A 23469-nucleotide genomic window follows, 5' to 3' on the forward strand; every position below is an offset into this window, starting at 1 on the left:
ACCATACAGCTCAGGGAACTATATTGAGTATCTTGTAAACTGCTGTATACCTGAAACACAACATTGTAAATTAACTATAAATGGCAACCCACTCCAGAGTTCTTGCCTGGAGAATCCCAGGGACAGAGGAGCCTGGTGGGCTGCTGTCTGTGGGGTCGCACAGAGTCAGACACGACTGACACGACTTAGCAGCAGAGGCAGCAGCATACCTAAAAAGAATGGTTAAAACAAAAACAAAAACGCCTCTAGCAGAGATGTTTGAAAGATGTTTCACAAGGGTGTAAAAACTACTAAATGGGGGAAGCAGTCTATGAAACAAGACATGTTGACAAAACTGAATACCCACCAGCAAAAGAATTTACTTGGAACATTATCTTACAGTACAGACAAAAACGAACTCAAAATCGTTCAAAGACCTAAACCTCAGTTTCAAATGTATAAAACTCCTAGAAGTAAATGTGCAGGAAATGTTTCTGCAAATTGGACCCACAAATGATTTACCAGAAATAACACCAAAAGCAGAGGCCACAAAATAAAACCAGATATTAATAAATTGAACTATATCAAAATTATAACTACTCTGCATTAAAGTGCAGTGAGTTTGAAAAGACAATCAACAGTAAAAGAAAAAATATGTGGAAATCATACATCTGATAGTAAGTGAATACAAAGAAAATATAAAGAATTGTAAGAGGGACTGATCACCAGTTCCACCATAAGGACCATTCCCAATCAACCATCCAACGCATTGCAAATACAAAACAGAAACACAAAGAGTAACACAGAAATTTGAACTCAATTATAAAATAAAAAAATACCTACAATGCACAGAACAACAGTACAGCCAATAGCCCCATAGATATGAGAATGTGAACTCAGACAAAGTTGTCCTGGGATAAATTCCCATACCATTTACAGAGGCTAAAATATATGGTCCTTGATACACATCAACAACACTGTCATGGTGCCCTTGACAGAGTCTCCAAAGCCAGAAAATAACCTGGAAAGATGTATCAGGCTCTCGTGATACTTTCTCTCTCATCATCCTAGAACATACTGACCACTCTACTGGATAGCTTCAAGTGCTGACTTTGTACAGAGCAAGAAAATAACATTAGGAATAGTGTGTCCATCACAGTTTTCTGTTACCTACTAAATCCACTCCACAGAGACTCACCAGAGGCTGCCAATTAAACATAGGTGGATTATCACAGCAAGGAAACCAGATAAAATTTCAGACCCTCAGGAATATATTTCAAAGAAATTGAAGAGGTGAAATGATACAAAGTAAGGAGAGTGGAACATCAGGAACAGTTGACATTCCCAGACGGGGTAGAGCAGCACAAGAGTAAAACTAATACAACATGAAGGTCAGACATTACAGCATCTTGAGGTGGGGCCATGCACTCGACCTACAGATGGCAAGCTAAGAGCCCGTGAGATTCACACATGCTCCCCTCGTAGGATCTAGGATCAAAAAGACAATCTCTCTACCCAGTCTTACATTTTCCTAAGTAACAACCACACAGGATCCAATCCACCAACTTGTCTCACTCCTAAACAGAAAAAAAACAATCATTTTGAGATACTCATTTTTCCTTATATGTTGTATTTTTGGCTACTTTTACATCACTCCCCACTGTACAAAGCTTTTTCTCAGGGTCCAATGTGGAGATAATATTCAGATCAGAAACAGAAATTCTGGGACTCCCCTAGTGATCCAGTGGTTAAGACTCTGCATTCCAGTGCAGGGGGTGCAGGTTTGATCCTTAGTCAGAGAACTAAGATCCCACATGCAGAATGGTGCAGCTAAAAAAAAATAAGCAAGCGAAAACAAACAAATAGATATTCAGAGTTATCAGAAGAAAGAAATCTAAAGTGCTGTGGATTTTTTTAAACACTGAGCAAAAGTCAAAAGAAAGAAAATAGGAAATCGGGTTTTTTGGTATTTTCTTTTAACATTTGCCAGTGAGCTTTGTACATAATTAAGCTCTGGGACAACCTCAGATATGACATGAAACAGACACAGCATCTGAAGAGGGTCAGTTCACCGAGTCACCAGAACTCTCAGATGAAAGACATCAGGGCCTCCCAAGGGGCACACAGGGAAAATGCAGATACCCAAGGGCAGCTCTGGAAGGAAGTCATCCTCACCCACAGACAGCAGGTTCCTGTAGGTCTCCAGCATCACGTCCCTGTACAAGGCCCTCTGAGCAGGATCCAGGAATTCCCACTCCTCCTGAGTGAATTCGATGGCCACATCCTCAGAGGTCAGTCGTTCCTGAAATGAAACCACATGTCAGCAAAAGGGTCATGAAAAGTTCTCATTTTCATGCAAAAGAGAAAGGGTGGTAAGGGGCAAGGATTGACTTGGTTGAAGTATGTGTTCTAACAGACCCCTGCAGGGGTATCTGGAGAAATTACAGATCTCTAATTTTAATTTATTATGCTTTTTCCTAAGACCTTATGAGATCCTCCAATGAATATGTGTTTTTTATCATTGTTCAAAATCCATGAAATATATAAAAATAAAGCTCAACACTGTTTTGGCTATACAGAAGTGTTAGATATTATGTTCTACCCAGTGAGTACAACTCATTATCTCGATGAGGTACAGCATGAGTGGTGTCTTCAGAGATGACAAAGTCCACAGCACTTTTAATGGAAAGGCCAAAATTTTCAGGTATGATGTTGATAACAGCAGCAAAGACCAAAAGTGTCTGAAGGCTTCCTGTTGCTCTAAATTACTGTAGTATTACTCTGAACATTAAATAAGTACTTACAGGCAAGAACCTGTCATCAATATAATAGCTCATTAAAGAACCATCTGTTCCCACCCTACAGAAGAAAAACTGTGTCACAGACACTCTGAGAAACTTGACTCAGATCAACAAGGTAAGAAATGTTACACGAAGCACCTGAACTCAGAGGCTTGGACTCAGCAACTGAAGCTTAAGCATCTAACAGTGAAGTAATACAGAGAACATTGGAAGTCCTTTGACAGAGGGCTCCTAAAGAAAACTTGAAAGAAGTCCAAGGTGAGCCTCTTCCCTGCCCCTCTGTCTTCTCTGCAGGGGGAGCAGCTCTTGGGCCTCGGGCCGTCATCCCTTGAACATGGACACCTGTGCCAAATTCGTCTCTACACCCTCCCTGATCAGGAGAACTTCCCCCTGTTGAGTGATCACTGTCCACAGTGGTGGTGAAGGACCAGAGACACTGACCCATGAGAGCCACAGCAGCTTGGCAGCCCCGGGTCCCCAGACCATCTCACTTATTCCTAGCCACAGCTTCCAAACCAGTGCCATTTCAAGGGACTTTGACACAGCAGCCAAGTTCCCTGGAGCTGGCACTGCCATAGAAGGGGTGGCTGGCTCTGGGGCTGGAAGTGGGACTGTGTTCGGGAGCTTCATCACTGTTATGCCAGGAACCCTTCTCTGAAACAGTAGCTCTTCCACGCCATGGGCTTGGCCCTCTCAAAGGCCATGGGGCTCTTTTGCCTGATGGTGGTCTAGCTCATCTTCTTCATGATGTGAAGGAGCTGTTTCCACCTCCCATAGTTCTTTCTCCTGTGTCTGCCCTGTATGTTCCCTTTCCTGGAACTCCCCAGGCAGCCTGGATAAAGTGGGGGGCTCACGGTTTGACAGAAGGAAAACAAATAAATATTGTATTAATATGAAAAAAAAAGTGCAATGTGGAATGGCTTGAAAGGTTATTACAGACGTGAATACAGAAACACAACTGTTGGTAATTTACTACTTAAAACACTAACAGGCTTGTTTAGAAAATTTCAATGCCACAGATTATACTGATAACATAATTTCAACTGAAAAAAAAAGGTATTATATAGTTTTTTAATCATGATATCTTCTATCTAAACCATAAACTTGCACATGCATGCATACTTATCTATAAAAAATTAACTGACATGAGGGGATTCGTCTTTTGACAGATTTTTTGGACAATTTTATATCATCCTTTTATTCACATGTGTTTCAGCATCTTTCAGACGATAAAAATGTATCCTTTGTACTCAGCTGAGTTTGTCAACAGGATTCTATACTAGGCTACCAAAAGAAAACTGGTAAAAACATTAAAAAAAAAAAAAGAATACTTGAACTCAATTCATAATAAAATTACCATATACAAAGATCCAAATATAATTTTATCCATGTAGATTTACACAGCAAGGCATTAACAGAAGCCGAAGACTTTCTTTGCTTTTTTTTTCCATTGATACAACAGTGATTTGAAATTAGAAGAGTCATTAGAGTATGACCCCCCAAAATTATCACAATAGCAAAGTAAAAAAACTTCTTGGAGAATTAAAAATCATGGCAAAAAATAATATGGAAAAAATATAGTTATTAAGCAAGACTATCTGAAGAAACATCATGATAGGAAGGAAATATTCAATACATTTCTTCTGAAATTACAGTGGCATGAAAGGAGCGGACCAGGGTGCCTGTCTTTCACCACCATACAATGCATAGGAGCAGGAGCCATTAGAAGAACTAACAGGAAGAAAAAACCAGGGCAAGAGACACAGAGTTTGTCAGAGACTTGAAACAGGTAGTACTCACAAACCTAAGGACATGGAAAGGTGAAAAGTGAAAGGATGGAAAAAGACAGTCCATCCTAAAGAGAGCAGGGGAGACTGTTATATCAGATAAAATAAACTGAAGAAAAAAAAAGTGCAGTGACATAAATATTGTATAATGATAAATAACGGTCAATTTACCAAAAAGCTGTAACAACTAAAAAAATATATATACATCTAACATTAGAGATCTCAGAAAAATGAAGCAAACATTGAACAGGCATGTACAGATCACATGGCCCAACAAAAGCTGAAAACACATGTATCTCAAGGACACAGGAAACATTCTCTATAAGAGACCACATGTTAGGCCAAAATTAACCATTTTAAGAGATTGATACCATAAAAGTATCTTCCCTAACAACAACGAAATAAACACAAGAAAAAAAGAAAATTCCTCACATGTAGACATTAAACAACTCTTACACCACAAATGGGTCTAAGAAAAAAATCACATGGAAATTTTTAAATACATGGATGAAAATGAAAAGACAACATTACAAAATTTATAACACAGAACACTGTACTAAAGGGAAAGTCTGAACTGTTAAATGCTTACAGTAAAAAAAAGATCTTAAATCTGAAATCTATTTTTAGACCTCTAGGAAGCAGAAAACAGAAAACAAACTAAACTCAAGTTTAGCAGAAGGAAACATGTAAATAAGAAAGATTAAACCAGAGATACAATAGAAAGTAGAAAAATATAAAAATCAACAAACCAAGAGTTGATGTATTGAAAAAACTGTATAGGAAAACCCCCACCTTGACTAAGGAAAACAGAAAAAAAGATTCAAATAACTAAAAACAGATATGAAACAGGAGTGATTACAACTGAGGTCAAAAAGATAAGGAAGTACTATGACCGATAATGCCTATAAATGACAGAATATAGGAGTTACGGGCAAATTCTCGGAAACATACAAACTATTTTATTTATTAAGAAATACAAAAATTGAGAAGTGTCCAAAGTGATAGCCACTCAGTCGTGTCTGACTCTTTGTGACCTCAGGGACTGTAGCCCACAAGGCTCCTCTGTCCATGGAATTTCTCCCGACAAGAATACTGGACTAGAGAGCCATTCCTTTCTCCAAGGACTCTTCCGACCCAGGGATAGCACCTGGGTCTCCCACACTGCAGGCAGATTCTTTATGATTTGAGCCATCAGGGAAGCCATCATTTTAACTAGAGAGATTTTAAAAGTAGTCAGAAACCTCTAAGAAAAACACAGGACCAAATTCTACCAAACATTTACAGAAGAATTACCACTAATCCTGCTAATTCTATGGAGCAAGCACGGTTCTAATAGTTTGCTGATTTCCCAAAGACACAGGAAAGGAAAACTAAAAACCAATACCCCTGATGAATACTGATGCAGAATTAAAATACTTGCAAACCAACTTCAACACATATTAAAAAGAACTGGGGAAACAGACACAGAGAACAGATGGAGGTGGGAGGGAGGGAAGGAGAGAGTGAGATGTATGGAGACAGTAACATGGAAACTTACATTACCATTTATAGAGAGCCAGTGCGAATTTGCTGACTGACTCAGGGACTCAAACAGGGGCTCTCTAACAACCTACAGGGGTTGGATAGGGAGGAAGATGGGAGGGAGGGGACATATGTATACCTATGGCTGATTCATGCTGGTGTTTGGCAGAAAATAACAACTTCTGTAAAGCAATTATCCTTCAATTAAAATAATTTTAAAAAATAAATAAAAAGATCTGACACCATGACCAAGTGGATTTTATTCATATAAGGCAAGGAGAAGTCAACATACAAAAATTGATTAATATGACACACTACATTGACAGATTAAAGGAGGAAAAAAAACAGGATCAACTCGATGCAGAAAAAACCATTCGACAACAATTTGACAACCTTTCAAGATGGAACACTCAGCAAACTACAGACAATAAATTATACCAACATCAACATAATAAATTCCATTATGAAAAGAGCACAGCAATGGAGAAAGAATGAAAGCTTTTCCTCTGAGGTCAAGAAGAAGGCAAGGATGCACACTCTGCACTGCAGTTCAACACAGCACTGAAACTCTTAGAGCAATAAGATGAGAAAAAGAAATCAAAGGTCCCCAAATTGAAAAAGAAGTAAATGTATCTTCTTTCCCACATGACAAAGTTTCATCAATATAAATCATAAAGATTACAAAAGAAACATGCTATATCAAAACAGATTCTTTAATAACCACACAAAGGGTCAATCAACCAATTAACCATTGTCAAAATTTCCATGACAATCATTGTAGAAGCAGAATAAAACATGGTGAAAGTCACAGAACTATACAAACAGCAAACAGCAAAAATCTTGAAGAAGGAAGATGGAGGTCTTTCTATTTCAACACCTATTACAAGGTAATCAAGGTGATGCGGTACTGGTATAAAAACAGACAAAGAAACCAACTGAACAGAACTCAGTACTCAGAAATAATTCTTTGAGTATATGTAGGTATATTCACAAGGATGTCAAGATACACACAAGGGAAAGGACAGGCTCAACTGATCTGATTCCCAGATTTTACCAGCTATTGTGCATACTAACACCTGACTTCCACATGCAGTTTCCTTACCCTGGTTGACAGAGCAGACAGCGCATCCAGATGGGCCCTAAGCAATCCCTGCTGCCCAACAGCACTGAGACCCCATCTCCAACCCGTGGGTGAGAAGCCCTGCCCAGGACAGTGCCCAGGGGAGCCTCCTCACAAAGGCCAGGTCACCAGGTCATGGGGAGATGGGATCTAAGCGGAGACGACAGGGCCTGAGGGAAGGCCTCGGGTGACTGTGCATGTACAGGAGTCACACAGGACACTCCAGAGTCAGAAATGATTAGCGAGTCCAGAGAAGGGCATTTCAGGAAGGAGAGACTAAATATAACCTTACCTGACAAAGAACCATGCCTCACTCCTTTTCTTTCCTCTTCCTTAACTTCAGGGCTTCCTCAGGCAACACGAGTCTTCAGAGGTCTATCATGGAAGTTGAAAACATGCTGTTTAATGCTTAGAGTTAACATATCCCCATCCTGAGCCCCAACCACACACACACACACACACACACACACACACACACAGGGAAGCCCTCACCATGAGGAACAGACAGGCCCCTGTGGCCACTGTCTCAGGAGGGACTCAGGACAGTCAACTTCCGCAGAGAGACCAACACGGGACTTTCCCACACTTTCCCTCAGATCACATTCTCCTCCTGATGAGGCCTTATGTACACAGCAGCAGGAGGCACCTCTGCTGACCAGGCAGTCTCCTTCAGGTCACACAGCAGGTCCTGATCCATCCCCACTCAAAACAGAGCATCCCCTCCTCAGCCCAGATCTCAGCCCTCAGGACTGGGAGGACACAAGAGTCCTGATGTTTAGAGAGGGATCCAGACTGGAATCAACTGGGCCATCTTAAACATTCTCGAGCTGTGGACCAACACAAACTACCTGAGGGTACAAAACATGTGTGTTGGGAGCCCTGTTAGGCATTACTGACAAAATGGAGGCACGGCCCCAACCCCCTCTCCTTGTTCCGCAGACACGGACCCGGGATGAAGGAGTTAGGCCTTGTGATTCTGACTTGTTTTTTCCTTTCCTCGGTTGAGTTGACTGAAAAGAATGTTAAGGTGTTTATTGTCCTTGAGAGGAGCATGAGAAGGCACAAAGCCTTCTGCAGTTGTGCCCAGAGAATAATCCAAAAAGTTAACCACTGACATTTGTTCAAGGATCTTTACAAGAGTGGTCCAGGATGAGCACGTAGGCTGCAGCTTGAGGCCTTGGGAAGGACTGTCATCTGAGACCTATTTGTGAGGGAAATGTTTATGGCAATGAAAGTTTGCCAAATTTAGGGTTTAGGAATAATTAAGAATACCTAGAAGCTAAAAATTTGAGGAATGTGATAGTGCTAGCATGTTTTACTATAGCTTACACAGATTATGAATTTCAGAGATATTAATAGCTAGAAGCCTTTTTAGGAGATAGCTTAAGATGCTAGGGGCAAACAGGATTTAGAAAGATAAGAAATAAACAGGAATGTGGTTTGCAGCCCAGACATAAGCATGAGTTATAATGTAATCACAAGTTAAAGTAAACAGGATTCTGAGAGAATCACTGAAGCAGAAACTCTGTTTGAAGGGCAACAATGTTTTATGGAGACAATGAATCTGGGTGAGGGGAAACTGCCAAACCTCTGACCTAATGCTTTTGTCAAAGTATAAAAGAGAACCTGAACTGCAAGGAGATACAACCAGTCCATTCTGAAGCAGATCAACCCTGGGATTTCTTTGGAAGGAATGATGCTAAAGTTGAAACTGCAGTACTTTGGCCACCTCATGTGAAGAGTTGACTCATTGGAAAAGACTGATGCTGGGAGGGATTGGGGGCAGGAGAAGGGGACAACAGAGGATGAGATGGCTGGATGGCCTCACTGACTCGATGTATGCGAGTCTGAGTGAACTCCGGGAGTTGGTGAGGGACAGGGAGGCAGGGCATGCTGCAATTCATGGAGTCGCAAAGAGTCGGACACGACTGAGTAACTGAACTGAACTGAAGCTTGAAATAAACATGCAGTCCCGTACCTTGAGTAAGAGGCTGCATCATTCTCCACCAACACCGCTCATCTCTTAAGGCTGATTCCCTGGCTGCTGGAGCTGGACTCTGGCAAATGTGTATGCAAAACGCATCATCAGTGAAACGTGAAGCCTGGACTGAGCACCATTCAGAGGAGTAAAGCACCCCCCTCCCAACTCTCTTTCTCTTTCCCAGCCTTATTAAGGTGTAACTAACAAAAATGGTATAAATGTACTGTGTATAAAGTGATCATGTTATAGACTCATACACTGAGTAATTATTATAGACGAAGAAGTTACACTTCCACCTATGACTACACTGTATTATTTCTCTCTGGGCAAATTTCAAGGATATAGAAATACTACCAGCAGCATGCAGTACCTCAGATCCCCAGAACTTACTTATTTTACAACAGAAAATCTCTACTCTTTGACTACCAGTGCCCCATTTCCCCGTCCACCCAGCTCCTGCTAACAGCCTTATTACTCGATGGCTCTATGAGTTTGACAAGTCTAGTTTCCACACAGGGTCTGTCCTCCTTTGTCAGGCTTATTTAACTTGGCATAATGTTCTCTAGGTTCATTCATTCTGGCATGAATGCAGGATTCTTGATTTTTATATTCATATATGGAGAAAAAATAGTTCATGAATATACAGTATATAATAAATATTTCTATACCACACTTTTGTAACCTATTCTTTTATCAAGAGACATCTGGGTTGTGTCTATGCCTTGGCTACTGCAAATCCAGTCACACTCATAGGACTGTGGACATATCCCTGAAAAACTGATTGCTTTTCCTTTATCTGTCAGAAATGGGTTTGACAGACGGTAGGCCTGTTCTATATTAATTTGTTAAGGAACTTCCATTTTATTTTCCAACATAGCAGTACCATTTACATTACCACCAACAATGCAGTTAAGATTCCGTGTTTTCTGTACTGTGCCTGTGTGTGTGCTTATTTTGGGAGGGACAGGAGTGGATAACACAGAACCCAGTCTGGCAGCAAGACAGTTGCAGCTGCATCTTCTAGAGGACAAGCCTCCAGGCTGCAGATCACTGTGGCATCACTGCCCTCTGATTTTTTGGAGCCATCTTCCCCTATGTCACAGGACTTTATGACTCTTCTCAGGTTGGGCCCAGAGATCCCTACCGAGCAGGACCACCTTATAACAAGCATTCTGTGATCTTAACATTAGTACTCCTAATTTCCCAGTGGGACTCACACAAACTTACAAACTTTCATGGTGTCCAACAGAGTCTCCACAGAGCCCATAATGAGCCTCTAACCCTCTTACACAAACACAAAGCATTCCAAGCCCTGATTGCTCATGCATGAGGCAAAATACGAAAGAGGACACCCAAGGATCCACAGACACAAGACACCATAGTTTCATTTACAGTGAGTGATCCAGGTCAAAGACAGAAATCTCCAAAGACCATGAAAAAGAGGGATAAATCCAATGATGCACATGGCCCACTGACACCTCAAACTCTTCCAAGGAAACATCCAGATTCTCTTGGTATCTTCCCAAATGCACATGAACCTTTCTGCACCGGCAACCCCAACTACACAATGATACCAAAGTTGATGCAAAAAATGACCTGAGATTTTCCCTGTTACTCTACAGTGTCTGCCTGCTAAAAGAGCCAACAAAAGCCAGGGAGTGGAGTGGATGCTGGGGGCACCTACTAGAACCAGCCCCTCAAGCCCAAGGCTCCCATCCTCCTGCACCCACAGGTGCCTGGGGGCTCAGCCCAGGCCAGTTCTAACAGTGGAAAAGACTTCTCTTGGCTGAATTCCACGTCCTTCATTGCTGCTCACGTGCGGTCACGAGTTGTCAAATCAAACCTGTGCAGGCACATGTCAGCCTCAGCACTACTGTCCTGGGGAACACGAGCTCAGGCAGTAGAACCTCAAACCACTCCATGTGGGCTCTCCAACAAACCCGCTTCCAGTTGCTCCAGCCTGAACGGAGACATTCTCTTTCAACAGATCCACACACCCCTTGTCCCTACAACTACACTTGGGATGGGTACACACTCCATTCACTGGGCTCACCTTGATGCACCCAAGTACTGCCACAACCCTCCTGCAGACCCCACCAGGCTCTCTCCGCTTTCCCCATTTGTCTACCTCTCCTCCCTGCGTGACTGGACTAAGCAAGACTAAAGCGCACAGGGGTTTCTTGGCAAAGGGGATCACAAGAGGAGTGCCCACGAGCTACCGCCCAAAGGACACTGCACATGCAGTATGAAAATCAAGAGACTGGCCCTCCTGGGAAAGTCTGCCACCACCTGGGGACATTATGGAGTCCACGTACAAAGGCATTTGAGATGAGGAAGTCTCAAAGCAAGGGTCTCCAGGTCTCACTCTCTCCTGTTTTCTCCACCCACACCTACTTGGAAGATATTCTAGCTCTTGGGGGGCGCAGGGGGCAGCATCTCCTTCCTGCCCCATTAGATTTTCGATTTCTGCTCATCCTCAGTGCACTGAAATCACAACGCTGACATGGAGCACATGAACTCCTAGATGGCAAAGCTGCTGTCCACGATGGTGACTTGTCCTGGATGGACACAGCTTAGATCTGGGGGCTGCAGAGGATGAAACCCAGCAGACTAAACATGGGGACATCTTAGCTCACTGCTTGAGGACACCAGTTCTGTAGGGCTTTTCAGAACTTCCTATATTTCTTGGCTCATCTTTTGAGTAATTAAGTAGTCACATGGGGTAAAGATCAACTACAGCTGAAATGTCCAGAACATGGGAAACATCTTCATCACCTGCCCTGTTCTCTTGGTCTTCCCTGAGGATTATTTCAGCCCAACCCATAGTCCTGTCATCTACAGATATTTCCAGTAACAGGTACTGCAGCCACGCTGGGAAGAAGAGGAACACTATGAGCCCTAAAAGAGGGGAACCAGGAAGGACTTAAAATAACCCATGAACAAGGGCATTAGTTTCTGCGGATGGCAACTGATACACAGGCAATAAACTTGGATAACATGAGAGAGACTGTTAGGAGGGGATGGGGAGACCTCCCTGAGCCTAGACTTGAAGGGTGACAAAGGGCCTGAGGCATGGTGACCTCAAGGTGAGAAAAGGAACTACAATGTCAGACAGAAATGGTTTTGGTATTTGGAAACAGAGAAAAGGTAAATGAGACCAGGACAGGCTGAACCATGAGCAAAGGGTCAACTCCCAGGATGAGACTGGAGACACTGACAGGGCCCTGAGCTTGACAGAGGGCTGTGGAGAAACAGCGAGGAGTCAAGCTTTTGACCCAAGAACAAATGAAAGCCAGTGGAGGTCTGACCATCAGGATGTTAAAAAAAAAAAAAAAAACTCCCTTCAGATTTAGCCTCATTCATAGAAGTCATCTAATTCTGAGCTTGTGATCCTGCCTCCATCCTACAGTTTTCCTTTTCCTTTTTCATTCAGGGAGGACTGAGATTTATTTAAAATTCTCATTACCACCAGAAACTCCCTCCAAACCAGAACTGCCACACACAGACAGACAGCCAATTAGCTAATCATTTCAGGGGTCAGTGTTGCTCACGCTCAGATTCCGGTCTAGTCTTTCATCTGCATGTTACAAGTGGGCTCCCTCAGGCCCAGAGAGAAGCCATTTATGAGAAGGTCTGAGCTGAGTGAAGAGAACTGGGTATACCTGAATAATGAAATGGGAGGCTGAAAGGCAAGGGGGCCAAGTTTGTCCTTATTGCCCATCCCATTTAAGACCAGGAACATCTGTCATGCATCTGAGCAAAAAGAAACTTTTCTTTCACGATTGGGTCAAACTGACACCAAACAGGTAATTCTTTATTATGAGATTGCAGTAAAAATAAAGAACTGCAAATATATATCCACTGGTACAACAAACATTGTTAAGGGGTCAGCTTGGAAATAGGATCTGAGCAATCTTTTTCATTATGGAGAGAGAGGCTCTGTTGGAAGGTTCCAGGTCAGTCCAGCCCATTCTTCCTCATTTGCACAGAAAAGTCAAAAAGGGACCTGAAGGAAACATCTTCATATCATCTCACAGCTCACTTTTTTTCACTGATCATAGAAAATGGAGAAAACAGACCATTAGGCTAACCAGTTAAACCAGGTGTGGTTTTTTTCTTTTTTTGAAAGGAAAGAATGAAGCATTTTGTTGCTTTTATCGTGTTAAATGTTCTTTTATTTTCCCATTTCTCAAAGAAATGCCTTTAATTTCACAAGATCTAATGTCATACCTGTGTTATTCTCTGGTAAAGAGCTGAGACCAGAAGTATCCATTTGCGTGTGCACACATCAACACATACACACAATTCATGTCTTTGGTAAAACCACAGTTGAAAATGTGTCTATTTTATTACAAGATGTTGAGAGGGTAACAGGCAGGAAGGCCAGGGGTCTCCAAAGGGAGGAAATAGGCTGCAAGTATCAGACATTTTTATCTCTCTTAAGCAGGAGGAGGAAACACATCAGTGATATTTTTTTCTTTCTCTATACAAATCTAAAAGGAGGTTTCTCTTAAAATACTGGTTTGTCATAATGACACCTGGGGTCAGACTCTCAAGACAATCAGGACTGAAGGTGCCCGGGGGCCCCCACACAAGTTCCTGTCCTAATTACACCTGAGGAACCCCGGGTATTAATACCTGTGGGGGGCCAATCCGTCGATTTCCTTTCAGATACTGGGCAACTTACTCCGTGCTTACTGAAGCCCCTGGCCCACTTCCTTACCGATCCACTTCCATAGTGGGACTGTCTGGACGAGCCAAAGGGTATTATTTCAGTTATTCTTTATGTTGTAACTGAGATTCTGTGCTATTTTCACACGAGTTTCTGATTGTGCCAGAGTCTCCCTCACCCCTTTTGGGGAGGAATATACTGAACAAGGTCCATGCCTCTGTTTTCATAAATATTGAGCCCTCCCTTTCTCTCCCTTTCAAGTTCAGTTCAGTCGCTCAGTCGTGTCTGACTCTTTGCAACCCCATGAATCACAGCACGCCAGGCCTCCCTGTCCATCACCATCTCCCAGAGTTCACTCAGACTCATGTCCATCGAGTCCGTGATGCCATCCAGCCATCTCATCCTCAGTCGTCCCCTTCTCCTACTGCCCCCAATCCCTCCCAGCATCACAGTCTTTTCCAATGAGTCAACTCTTCGCATGAGGTGGCCAAAGTACTGGAGTTTCAGCTTCAGCATCATTCCCTCCAAAGAAATCCCAGGGTTAATCTCCTTCAGAATGGACTGGTTGGATCTCCTTGCAGTCCAAGGGACTCTCAAGAGTCTTCTCCAACACCACAGTTCAAAAGCATTAATTCTTCGGCGCTCAGCCTTCTTCACAGTCCAACTCTCACATCCATACATGACCACAGGAAAAACCATAGCCTTGACTAGACGGACCTTAGTCGGCAAAGTGATGTCCCTGCTTTTGAATATCCTATCTAGGTTGGTCAAAACTTTTCTTCCAAGGAATAAGCGTCTTTTAATTTCATGGCTGCAGTCACCACCTGCAGTGATTTTGGAGCCCCCCAAAATAAAGTCTGACACTGTTTCCACTGTTTCCCCTTCTATTTCCCATGAAGTGATGGCACTGGATGCCATGATCTTCCTTTTCTGAATGTTGAGCTTTAAGCCAACTTTTTCACTCTCCTCTTTCACTTTCATCAAGAGGCTTTTTAGTTCCTCTTCACTTTCTGCCATAAGGGTGGTGTCATCTGCATATCTGAAGTTATTGATATTTCTCCCGGCAATCTTGATTCCAGCTTGTGTTTCTTCCAGTCCAGCATTTCTCATGATGTACTCTGCATAGAAGTGAAATAAGCAGGGTGAGAATATACAGCCTTGACGTACACCTTTTCCTATTTGGAACCAGTCTGTTGTTCCATGTCCAGTTCTAACTGTTGCTTCCTGACCTGAATACAGATTTCTCAAGAGGCAGGTTAGGTGGTCTGGTATTCCCATCTCTTTCAGAATTTTCCATAGTTTCTTGTGATCCACACAGTCAAAGGCTTTGGCATAGTCAATAAAGCAGAAATAGATGTTTTTCTGGAACTCTCTTGCTTTTTCCATGATCCAGCGGATGTTGGCAATTTGATCTCTGGTTCCTCTGCCTTTTCTAAAACCAGTGTGAACATCAGGAAGTTCACGGTTCTCTCCCTTTAGGTGAACAAAATGTAAATCCTGGAGTATAGGCTGATGGAAAATCTGTGGGTCAAGCACAGAATGCTATTCCTATAGTTGTCAAGCTCAAAGACCCACTTATTTCCACATTAGAGGCAGTATCCACTGAAACCTGAGGTTAAGGGTTAAAACACATCATCGAAAATTTAAAGGAGCAGGGACTCCTGTTACTGTTCCCTGTAACAGTCCATGCAACACTTCTATTTTGGGTATAAAGAAATCAAATGGTAAATGGAGACTAGTTCAACATTTACAAATAATAAATGAGGCTGTAGTTCCTTTACATTTCATGGTGCCTAGTCCTTATACTCTATTGTCTGAAATTCCTCAACGAGACAAATATTTCTCAGTAATTGATTTGAAAGATGCTTTCTATTCTGTGCCTTTGGCAGAGGAAAGTCAATTTCTATGTGCCTTTGAAGACCCTATGCAGCTAGCTTCTCAGCTAACCTGGACAGTTTTGCCCCCGGGATTTCGTGACAGTCCTCACTTATTTGGACAAAGTTTGTCACGGGATCTCCAAAACTTTAATAGCTCCGAAGCGGTGGTTTTACAATATGTAGATGATATTTTGCTCTGTGCTGAGACAGAGGAAGCTTGTTCCGGAGCCTCAGAAGATTTCTTTAACTTTCTGGCAGGCTGCACTTATAAGGCATCACGAGAAAAGGCTCAGCTTTGTCAACAATCTGTTAGATATCTGGGCCTAATCATATCAGAAGGGACTAGGGCCATAGGCCCTGAGAAAATTAAACGCATACTAAATCATCCCCTACCTATGACTTTAAGACAATTGAGAAGATTTCTGGGAATCACAGGCTACTGTCATATTTGGATTCCGGGTTATGGGGAACTTGCCCGGCCTTTATATAAACTTATAGCTGAAACTCATCAGGCCCAAACAGACAAACTGCTCTGATCTCCAGATACTCAAAAGGCTTTTAAGGTTCTTCAGACTGCCCTCCTGAAAGCTCCCAGTTTTGAGCTTGCCCACAGGGTCAGGATTTAATTTGTTTGTCACTGAAAGAAAAGGTATGGCCTTGGGAATTTTCACACAAGCCCAAGGGCCTCACCAGCAACCTACTGCTTATCTAAGCAGAAAATCAGGCGTAATTTCACGTGGGTGGCCCCACTGCCTAAGAGTAATTGGGGCAGCGGCTTTTTAGCATCTGAAGCTTTAAAAATAGTTAATCGATGAAATCTTACTGTCCTGACTTCTCATGATGTGAGTGCAATGTTAAATTCTAAATTTAATATTTGGATGGAGACAGTAGGCTTCTTAAATATCAGTCATTGTTATTAGAAGGACCAGTAACTAAGCTTAAAGTATGTGGACATTTAAATCCTGCCATTTTCCTCCCTGAGAAGGAAAATGAAACACCTGATCACGATTGTTCCCAATTTCTAACTTTAAACTATGCAGCTTGGGAGGATCTAATGGATACCCTATTAGACAATCCTGACATGAAGTGTTTACAGATGGCAGTTCCTTTGTTCGGGATGGAAAGCATAAAGCAGGTTACGCCATGGTGACTGCTGAACAGGTTTCAGAAACAAAATCTCTCCCCCTGGGAACCAGTGCTCAGTTAGCGGAGCTTGTGGCTCTGACCCGAGCTCTAGAGTTAAGCAAAGGGCAGCAAGTAAATATCTACATGGATTCTAAGTATGCTTATTTGACTTTACATGCTCATGCTGCAATATGGAAAGAAAGACAGTTTAAAACAGCAACAGGAGAACCTATTAAGCATTTCAGAGGGATCGAGAGACTTTTAACTGCTATATATTTTCCTAAAGAAGTGGCTGTTTTGCATTGCAAAGGGCACAGTAGGGACGGGAGTAAAGCAGCTGAAAGTAATCAGCTGGCTGACTCTCAAGCCAGAAAAGCTGGCACTTTATGAAACCCCTTCACTGTAGACGCCTTTGATCTGGACAGATCCTGTGGAACAGGAAAGACCACAATATACTGAGGAAGACTTAGAAAGATATGAGAAAAGACGAGCAAAGATTACAGATAAAGGATGGTTACAGTCTGAGGATGGACGATTAATAATTCCTGAAAATGCTCAATGGAAAATTCTTAAGGGTTTACACCAGAGTTTTCATTTGGGTGCAGAGAGTACTTATCAGATGGCTTCTCGTTTGTTTGAAGGTAAAAATGTAATGAAAACTTTAAAGAACATTATCAAAAGGTATGAGGTTCATCAGACACTTAACCCAAAGCCTGAGAAGCTAGCAATATCTGGATTACAATGAAATGGAAAGTATCCTGGAGAGGGCTGGGAAATTGATTTTGCTCATATGCCAAAAGCTAATTGATATTCTTGCTTACAAGTCTGGTTAGATACTTTTACTGGATGGATTGAGGCTTTTCCCTGTCGTAGCAAGCAGGCTAAGGAGGTTATAAAGATTCCAATCCATGAAATTATCCCCAGGTTTGGGCTGCCACGGAGCCTTCAGAGTGACAATGGCCCTGCATTTAAAGTTGCTGTTAACTCAGGGGGTATCTAAACCTCTAGAAATAGAGTATCACTTACACTGTTCCTGGAGACCCCAATCTTCAGGAAAGGTTGAAAAATCTAATGACATTATCAAAAGACATCTGCGCAAATTAACTCAAGAGACGCAGGACAAGTCCTATCCATAGCTTTAATGAGGGCTTGAACTGCCCACAAAATGGAGGGACCGTCCCCCTTTGAATGTATTTATGGAAGGCGTTTCTTACACACAGACATCATTATAGACCCTGAAGTCTTGGAATTAACTAGTTATGTAACTCAGGTCTCAGCTTTTCAACAGGCAATAACAGAACTCCGGGAGACGACTCCTGACCCAGCTTCTGAGTCAAGCAAGCCTCTATTTGAGCCAGGAACCAAGGTCCTCATAAAACATTGGGATCTGGGGGCCCATCCCTCAAGCCCCTCTGGGAAGGCCCTTAGCAGGTTATTCTTTCTTCTCCCACAGCTGTCAAAGTGCCAGGAATTGATTCACGGGTACGTCAAACTTAGAGTTAAGAGGTGGCACCCTGACCACAACTAAGTGACTTCATTTTATGTCTTTACTTTCTATGCTTTGACTTTGTACTTTTCAAATGCGCTTGATAATCTATGTGAGCCTACTTCTGCTGACTCCAAAAATCCTGAGTGTGCCGTTTGATCCTCAAGACAATACCTGTCTGGGCTCATTCCTACGCTGCATTCCACAACTGGTCTAACTGCTGGATCTGCGGAGCGCTCCCCTCTTCATCATGAAAGGCTTTTGTGGTGGACAACTCCACTTCAAGAAAAAGACTTTCTCCAAGTCTCTGAATACCTTCGACAACAATCATATGTGATGCCTCTTCTTCATCTGATGACATCTACCAACCCTAAAATGGACTGGTGCAACACTTTGTACTTTAACTATGGACATAACATGACTTTTAATTTTGACTATACATTGTCTTGGTTTAATGACTATTTCGCTACACATAAGGCAAATAGGTCTGGATCTAATGGTTTTTTACCTGAGGTTTATCAAATATGAGATGAGGTTATATGGCCAACTCCTGAAAAAGGACGTCTAGTATCTACTGCCCCTATATGCTGGGAACAAACAGAGCCATTCCCAAAAGTCAGCCAACAACTTCATTACAATGATTGGAAACAATTGGAATTTTTGCCTCAGGATGTATGCAACGTAATCATTCCCGTGTTTTCCAACCCCAATTCAGGTCCTCCCTTTGTCTGGTCAGGCACTAACTGGGACTGGATATCTCAGTCAGCTGGCTTGCTCCAAACGGGACCTATTGGATATGTGGCTCTTACCTGTAGGCATGGCCTCCCCTTGGTTGGATAGGGAGATGCACCCTGGGTCAGCCTTTACTCACAGCTTTATATTTTCAAAGCTTCCAGAAAAGCCTGCTAATTTACCCCACCTTAAAACTCGGTGGGCAAGGTCTGTATTTCACTGGTATCATTATTTGGCTGCAGTCTTTGTTCCCTCTTTGGGAACTACAGATGTTATGCTACGAGTGGATGCTTTGACAAATTTTACTCAACAGGCATTACAAGATTCTCAAAAAGCTATTGCAGCTCTTAATGCTGAACAAGCACAAATTAGAAAGGTGGTTTTACAAAACAGATTGGCTTTAGATATTCTGACAGCTGTGCAAAGAGGAACCTGTGCCATTATTCATACCCAATGCTGTACATATATACCTGATATGAGCCCTAATGTTATTCATTTTACTAAACACATGAACAAAATGACTGGGGCTATGGATATTCCTGAAGTCTCAATTGCCTCATTTGGGGAGATGTTAACTAGTGCCCCATGGTGGAAAACTATCTTACTTACAATAATTCTGATTGTTTTGTTTTTGCTGTTTGCTCCCTGCATCTGTAACTGTGTAACTGGATTTGTTTCTAGTTGCATGAAAGCTTTTAAGTTACAAATGGTTGTGTTAGGGGAAGCACACTGAAACCGCCCACCCTGGCCAGGCACCATAGTAACCATTTGCATGAGTTGTTTTATGACAGGAGAGCCTGATAAGGAATAAGGAACTAATGAACCACCACAACCTGAAGAGTTCGGGAAAGGTCAAAAGGAGACATGGAGTGTCTGTCCACTTCCCAGAATCCCTCTCGCTAGCATCCATCTTGGCTGAGCCATGCGTGCGCCACCAGGAAAGACTCCGAATTAGAATGATTGGCCAAAGACCACCTGGAAAGTAATCTCATCACCATAAAACCCGATACTGCAACCCACGCGGCAGAGCAGTTCTCCTGGGTTCCCTTACCCTACTGTTCTCCACTCGAGTGCCCCTTCCCAATAAAATCTCTTGCTTTGTCAGCACATATTATGTCTCCTTGGACAATGCATTTCCGAGTGTTAGACAAGAGCACAGTTTCGGGCCCTGGAAGGGGTCCCCCTTCCTGCAATAGTTGCTCAAACTCCTACTACTGCTGCAGCTTCTTCCAACTACTATTTGGGGGACCTGGATCAGACATCTTCGGTATGAGGGTTAGGAAAATACGTTGGCTCACCAATTTAGGGACAACACCCCTTGTCAGCTCGGAAGCAGTTATGGAACGAGAATGATGCCCCTTTTCCAAGGCAACATAATTCTTCTAAAAGGAAAGGGGGGCTGAGAGGGTAACAGGCAGGAAGGCCAGGGGTCTCCAAATGGAGGAAATAGGCTGCAAGTGTCAGACATTTTTATCTCTTAAGCGGCAGGAGGAAACAAACTAGCAATACTTTTTTCTTTCTCTATACAAATTTAAAAGGAGGTTTCTCTTAACATACTTTGTTGCCATAATGACAGCTGGTTTCACCTGAAGTTAACTATTATCAAACCTTGAGTTAACCAATCCATTTTTCTTATGGAAATATTTGTCTTAAGCTATGTGAATGGACTATGCACTTACCCCAGACTCTGTCTTCAAGTCGGTTCCGCCTAATGGCTCAGAACCTACTTCACAAACCAGTATGTTATACTCAGATATTGTTCGCCTAATCTGTGGAAACAAAACTATTTGTATGGTAATCTGCCCTTCTACAAGATTCAAGTTAATCATTTTATGGCCTGGGATGAATCATCTGCTGCCAAGATTATCCCAAAATGCATCTTATAGATGAGGGGCCTGGTGCCATTCTCAGTTTTAAAACCTTCCTTTCCTTCATTAACAGACTACTAGTGACTGTAATGGCACCCCACTCCAGTACTCTTGCCTGGAAAATCCCATGGATGGTGGAGCCTGGTAGGCTGCAGTCCACTCGAAGAGTCAGACACGACTGAGCGACTTCACTTTCACTTTTCACTTTCAAGCATTGGAGAAGGAAATGGCAACCCATTCCAGTATTCTTGCCTGGAGAATCCCAGGGACAGAGGAGCCTGTTGGGCTGCCGTCTATGGGGTCGCACAGAGTCAGACACGACTGAGAAGACTTAGCAGCAGAAGCAGCCCCCCTATTCTGAACCCTCTTCCACCTCCCTCCTGACCAGATCTCTCTGGGTTGTTCCAGAGCACTGGATTTGGGTGCCCTGCCTCCTGCATTGAACTTGTACCAATCCTTCTATTTTACATATGGTAATTTACATGTTAATTTGGCCTGGGAATGCGGAATAAACCAGGGCAAAGACTAATACAGTTTTGCCAAGAAAAAGCACTGGTCATAGCAAACACCCTCTTCCAACAACACAAGAGAAGACTCTACACATGGACATCACCAGATGGTCAACACCGAAATCAGATTGATTATATTCTTTGCAGTCAAAGAAGAAGCTCTATACAGTCAACAAAAACAAGACCAGGAGCTGACTGTGGCTCAGATCATGAACTCCTTATTGCCAAATTCAGACAGGGATCAAGACCATCCTCATAGAAAAGAAATGCAAAAAAGCAAAATGACTGACTGGGGAGGCCTTACAAATAGCTGCAAAAAGAAGAGAGGCAAAAAAGCAAAGGAGAAAAGGAAAGATATAAGCCTCTGAATGCAGAGTTCCAAAGAACAGCAAGAAGAGATAAGAAAGCATTCTTCAGCAATCAATGCAAAGAAATAGAGGAAAAGAACAGAATGGGAAAGACTAGAGATCTCTTCAAGAAAATTGGAGATACCAAGGGAACACTTCATGCAAAGATGGGCTCGGTAAAGGGCAGAAATCGTATGGACCTAAAAGAAACAGAAGATATTAAGAAGAGGTGGCAAGAATACACAGAAGAACTGTACACAAAAGATCTTCACGACCTGGATAATCAGGATGGTGTGATCACTCATCTAGAGCCAGACATCCTGGAATGTGAAGTCAAGTGGGCCTTAGAAAGCATCACTACGAACAAAGCTAGTGGAGGTGATGGAATTCCAGTTGAGCTATTTCAAATCCTAAAAGATGATGCTGTGAAAGTTATGCACTCTATATGCCAGCAAATTTGGAAATCTCAGCAGTGGCCACAGGACTGGAAAAGGTCAGTTTTCATTCCAATCCCAAAGAAAGGCAATGCCAAAGAATGCTCAAACTACTGCACAATTGCACTCATCTCACACGCTAGTAAAGTAATGCTCAAAATTCTCCAAGCCAGGATTCAGCAATACTTGAACCGTGAACTTCCTGATGTTCAAGCTGGTTTTAGAAAAGGCAGAGGAACCAGAGATCAAATTGCCAACATCCGTTGGATCATGGAAAAAGCAAGAGAGTTCCAGAAAAACATTTATTTCTGCTTTATTGACTATGCCAAAGCCTTTGACTGTGTGGATCACAAGAAAATGTGGAAAATTCTGAGAGAGATGGAAATACCAGACCACCTGACCTGCCTCTTGAGAAATCTGTATGCAGGTCAGGAAGCAACAGTTAGAACTAGACATGGAACAACAGACTGGTTCCAAATAGGAAAAGGTGTACGTCAAGGCTGTATATTGTCACCCTGCTTATTTCACTTCTATGCAGAGTACATCATGAGAAATGCTGGGCTGGAAGAAGCACAGGCTGGAATCAAGATTGCCGGGAGAAATAGCAATAATCTCACATATGCAGATGACACCACCCTTATGGCAGAAAGTGAAGAGGAACTAAAAAGCCCCTTGATGAAAGTGAAAGAGGGGAGTGAAACAGTTGGCTTAAAGCTCAACATTCAGAAAACAAAGATCATGGCATCTGGTCCCATCACTTCATGGGAAACAGATGGGGAAAGAGTGGAAACAGTGTCAGACTTTATTTTGGGGGACTCCAAAATCACTGCAGATGGTGACTGCAGCCATGAAATTAAGACACCTACTCCTTGGAAGAAAAGTTATGACCAACCTACATAGCATATTCAAAAGCAGGGACGTTACTTTGCCGACTAAGGTCCGTCTAGTAAAGGCTATGGCTTTTCCTGTGGTCATGTATGGATGTGAGAGTTGGACTGTGAAGAAGGCTGAGCGCCGAAGAATTAATGCTTTTGAACTGTGGTGTTGGAGAAGACTCTTGAGAGTCCCTTGGACTGCAAGGAGATCCAACCAGTCCATTCTGAAGGAGATCAACACTGGGATTTCTTTGGAACGAATGATGCTAAAGCTGAAACTCCAGTACTTTGGCCACCTCATGTGAAGAGTTGACTCACTGGAAAAGACTCTGATGCTGGGAGGGATTGGGGGCAG

At 42.6% G+C, this 23469-nt stretch overlaps 1 protein-coding gene and 1 pseudogene across 6 annotated transcripts in view; one reads left to right on the top strand and one right to left on the bottom strand.

Annotated features, from left to right (window-relative positions):
* Nucleotides 1-23469, bottom strand: part of LOC138419233 (zinc finger protein 665-like) — a 38005-nt gene that overhangs the window by 5080 nt on the left and 9456 nt on the right. For 4 of the 6 annotated variants that reach the window (XM_069551807.1, XM_069551806.1, XM_069551809.1 and 1 more), the window contains 3 exons: nt 9187-9265; nt 7501-7583; nt 2155-2281 (listed from right to left, as the gene is read on the bottom strand). In XM_069551807.1, the coding sequence (XP_069407908.1) occupies nt 2155-2281; nt 7501-7515 (142 nt within the window). In that variant the 5' untranslated portion in view covers nt 7516-7583; nt 9187-9265. The remainder of the gene's footprint in view (nt 1-2154; nt 2282-7500; nt 7584-9186; nt 9266-23469) is intronic. The other 2 variants (XM_069551810.1, XM_069551808.1) reach the window with 1 other exon arrangement.
* Nucleotides 3115-3512, top strand: LOC138418529 (ATP synthase F(0) complex subunit C2, mitochondrial pseudogene; annotated as a pseudogene).

Source organism: Ovis canadensis, chromosome 14, assembly GCF_042477335.2.
Source record: "Ovis canadensis isolate MfBH-ARS-UI-01 breed Bighorn chromosome 14, ARS-UI_OviCan_v2, whole genome shotgun sequence".
Taxonomy (NCBI): domain Eukaryota; kingdom Metazoa; phylum Chordata; class Mammalia; order Artiodactyla; family Bovidae; genus Ovis; species Ovis canadensis.